The sequence below is a fragment of the Drechmeria coniospora genome, chromosome 02 (assembly GCF_001625195.1).
Source record: "Drechmeria coniospora strain ARSEF 6962 chromosome 02, whole genome shotgun sequence".
NCBI lineage: Eukaryota > Fungi > Ascomycota > Sordariomycetes > Hypocreales > Ophiocordycipitaceae > Drechmeria > Drechmeria coniospora.
In genome coordinates, this window is record NC_054390.1 from 4,294,551 (window position 1) to 4,296,754 (window position 2,204).

Below are 2,204 nucleotides of genomic sequence, written 5' to 3' on the forward strand. Positions count from 1 at the left end.
GGTGCCCGCCTTGGGGTGTGCCCGTCTTGGGGGGGGCTGACTTACCTCCACACCTATTCAAGCAGGCGCTGGATTGCAGGCACTATGATACCTGGTAGTGGCAACATCAACAGGAAGAAGAACACAAATAGACTGATTTCTGACCCATCTCACAATACCTAATTCGCAAGTTCTGTCCCTAGAGCGGTTCCCCTGCTATATGTTGCAGCAGACTCCCCAAGGTTTGCTTTCCAGAGGCCGGCGGCCCGTATGAACTTGGATGACTGAGACAGGTTGCCCTCAGACGCATGGACTCAAGCAGAAGCAGTGTAAGGATACCATGGAGTAGAACAAGCAGATGGTTCTGTAGTGCAGTAGGCTTACTATCTTATATTAACACTTTGCTAGTGCATGACTTGGAGAATGGTCTACTGCAGCAGTCCCTTCGTACATAGCTACGTAAGCCACCCAAAGCCTTGCGTGTCAGGTATGAAGTATCTGACCTACTACAACTTGTACGCGCTCTTTCCTTTCCACCACCTGCACGCCTTCCCTTCTCTTAAGCAACAGTCTCTGCGCCATTCAGTTGGCCATCCTCGTGCAAGGATGAGCACGGTCTTCGTTCCGCATACAGTATCAGGCATTCCCGCCTGTCGAAAGCGTCGACATTCTCGTTCAAACCTATCGTTACCGACCGACGATGCATCAAGGGCCCTAAAGCAGCATCGCGGATTCCCTTTACCACGATTCTGGGACGGCTTGTCCAAGATTGACCTTACCAAGAATGCCCTGCGAGAGTTCAACAGGAGGAATAGGCAGCAAGATTGTGGAAACGCAGAGGTTACCCACACTCCCCACCTCCAGCAAGGCGATTGTCAGCAATCCCTAAAGACCGCTACCGACAAGAACGACTGCTCCGCGCCCGTTGATCCTATACTGAGACAGTGTTACTCGCCTTGCTCAAGAGAACTGAAAAGATTCGCAGCTCATGGCGGCCCAGACTTGAGTGACCTGAGAGGAGTATGGGCACTTGACGAGAGTTTTAGTTGCGATGCTAACTTTTGGCAGTATTCCATGCCAAGGGCCAAAACGAGTTCCTCCATTCCGTCGGCTCTTGGACGTCGCAAGCCAGGCGCTCAGTTACCCGAGAAGAGCACTGAGAAAACAATCACTTCGAGACGCACGGGGCCGTATGACCTTTCATTTCTGCAACATCTACTCGACCATGGCATTTACCCCGATTATCATTGGCATTCCGATGACCAGATCGCACCGGATCCCGAAAATCTCGACGACATCATGCATGCCCTAAGGCAACGCCGGGCCTCGTTGTCTTCATCACAATTCTCCGATGACAAGCACAAGAAGTTTAAACGCACAAACGCCCAGGCATCCAGGGAGAGTCAGGTCGTGGGAAAAGTCATGCCTGTTATTGAGGGCAAAATTGAGGACACGGACTTCTTTGCTGACAAAGTTCCTTTCACCAACCTCGACGCTTTGACAGACGGCACACTCGTTTCGGCAAGTCCAGACCTTTATTACGGCGCACGCCCTCGTCAACTGCATCAAAGGGTACGGGAGGAGCTATCTGGTCTTGTTGTCCCCTCCAAACAGGCCGATCTCCCGGCAGCCCCGAACTTCTTTGTGGAAATAAAGGGCAAAAATGGATCGCCAGCTGTAGCGGAACTACAGATATGCTACGGTATGGCACTCGGAGAAAGGGGCCAAGCTGCTCTTCTTTCTTACCGGCAAACATCCCCAGCCGACACCAATCAAGCTCATACCCTCGGCTGTACCTACTCGGATGGAACCCTCAAGATGTATGCTACTTACATACTGCAGCCATCCAAGTCACAAACACGGCCTGAGTACATCATAAGGCAGATTGACAGCTGGTGTTTGACAAGAGATCCTACTTGCTTCAGAGAAGGCGCTACGGCGTATCGGAATGCCAGGGACTGGGCAAGGAGGAAACGAGAACATGCAATCTTGCAGGCCAATGAATCCTATGAGGGAAGCTGACATCTTGATCCTGAGCAAGTACATATCCTAGAAAAAGCCTCTAGCCTATTAAAGACTACCTCTAATTCTACCTACTACTACTACAAAACCTAAATTCTTAGGTAGGAAAACGTTCAACGTCAAGCTTTTACCCTTATTATGTTCGAAAGGTTGTTGCTTATTTCTCTCCTGTGCCTGTGATTCTATAGCCTCGAATTGCGATA

At 50.5% G+C, this 2,204-nt stretch overlaps 1 protein-coding gene across 1 annotated transcript; it reads left to right on the forward strand.

Annotated features, from left to right (window-relative positions):
• Positions 1-468: 468 nt before the first annotated feature.
• Positions 469-2,001, forward strand: DCS_04311 (uncharacterized protein; the record flags this gene model as incomplete). Its single annotated transcript, XM_040801622.1, has 1 exon — positions 469-2,001. The coding sequence occupies one exon, from the start codon at positions 469-471 to the stop codon at positions 1,999-2,001; it is 1,533 nt and encodes a 510-aa protein (XP_040656655.1).
• Positions 2,002-2,204: the final 203 nt, after the last annotated feature.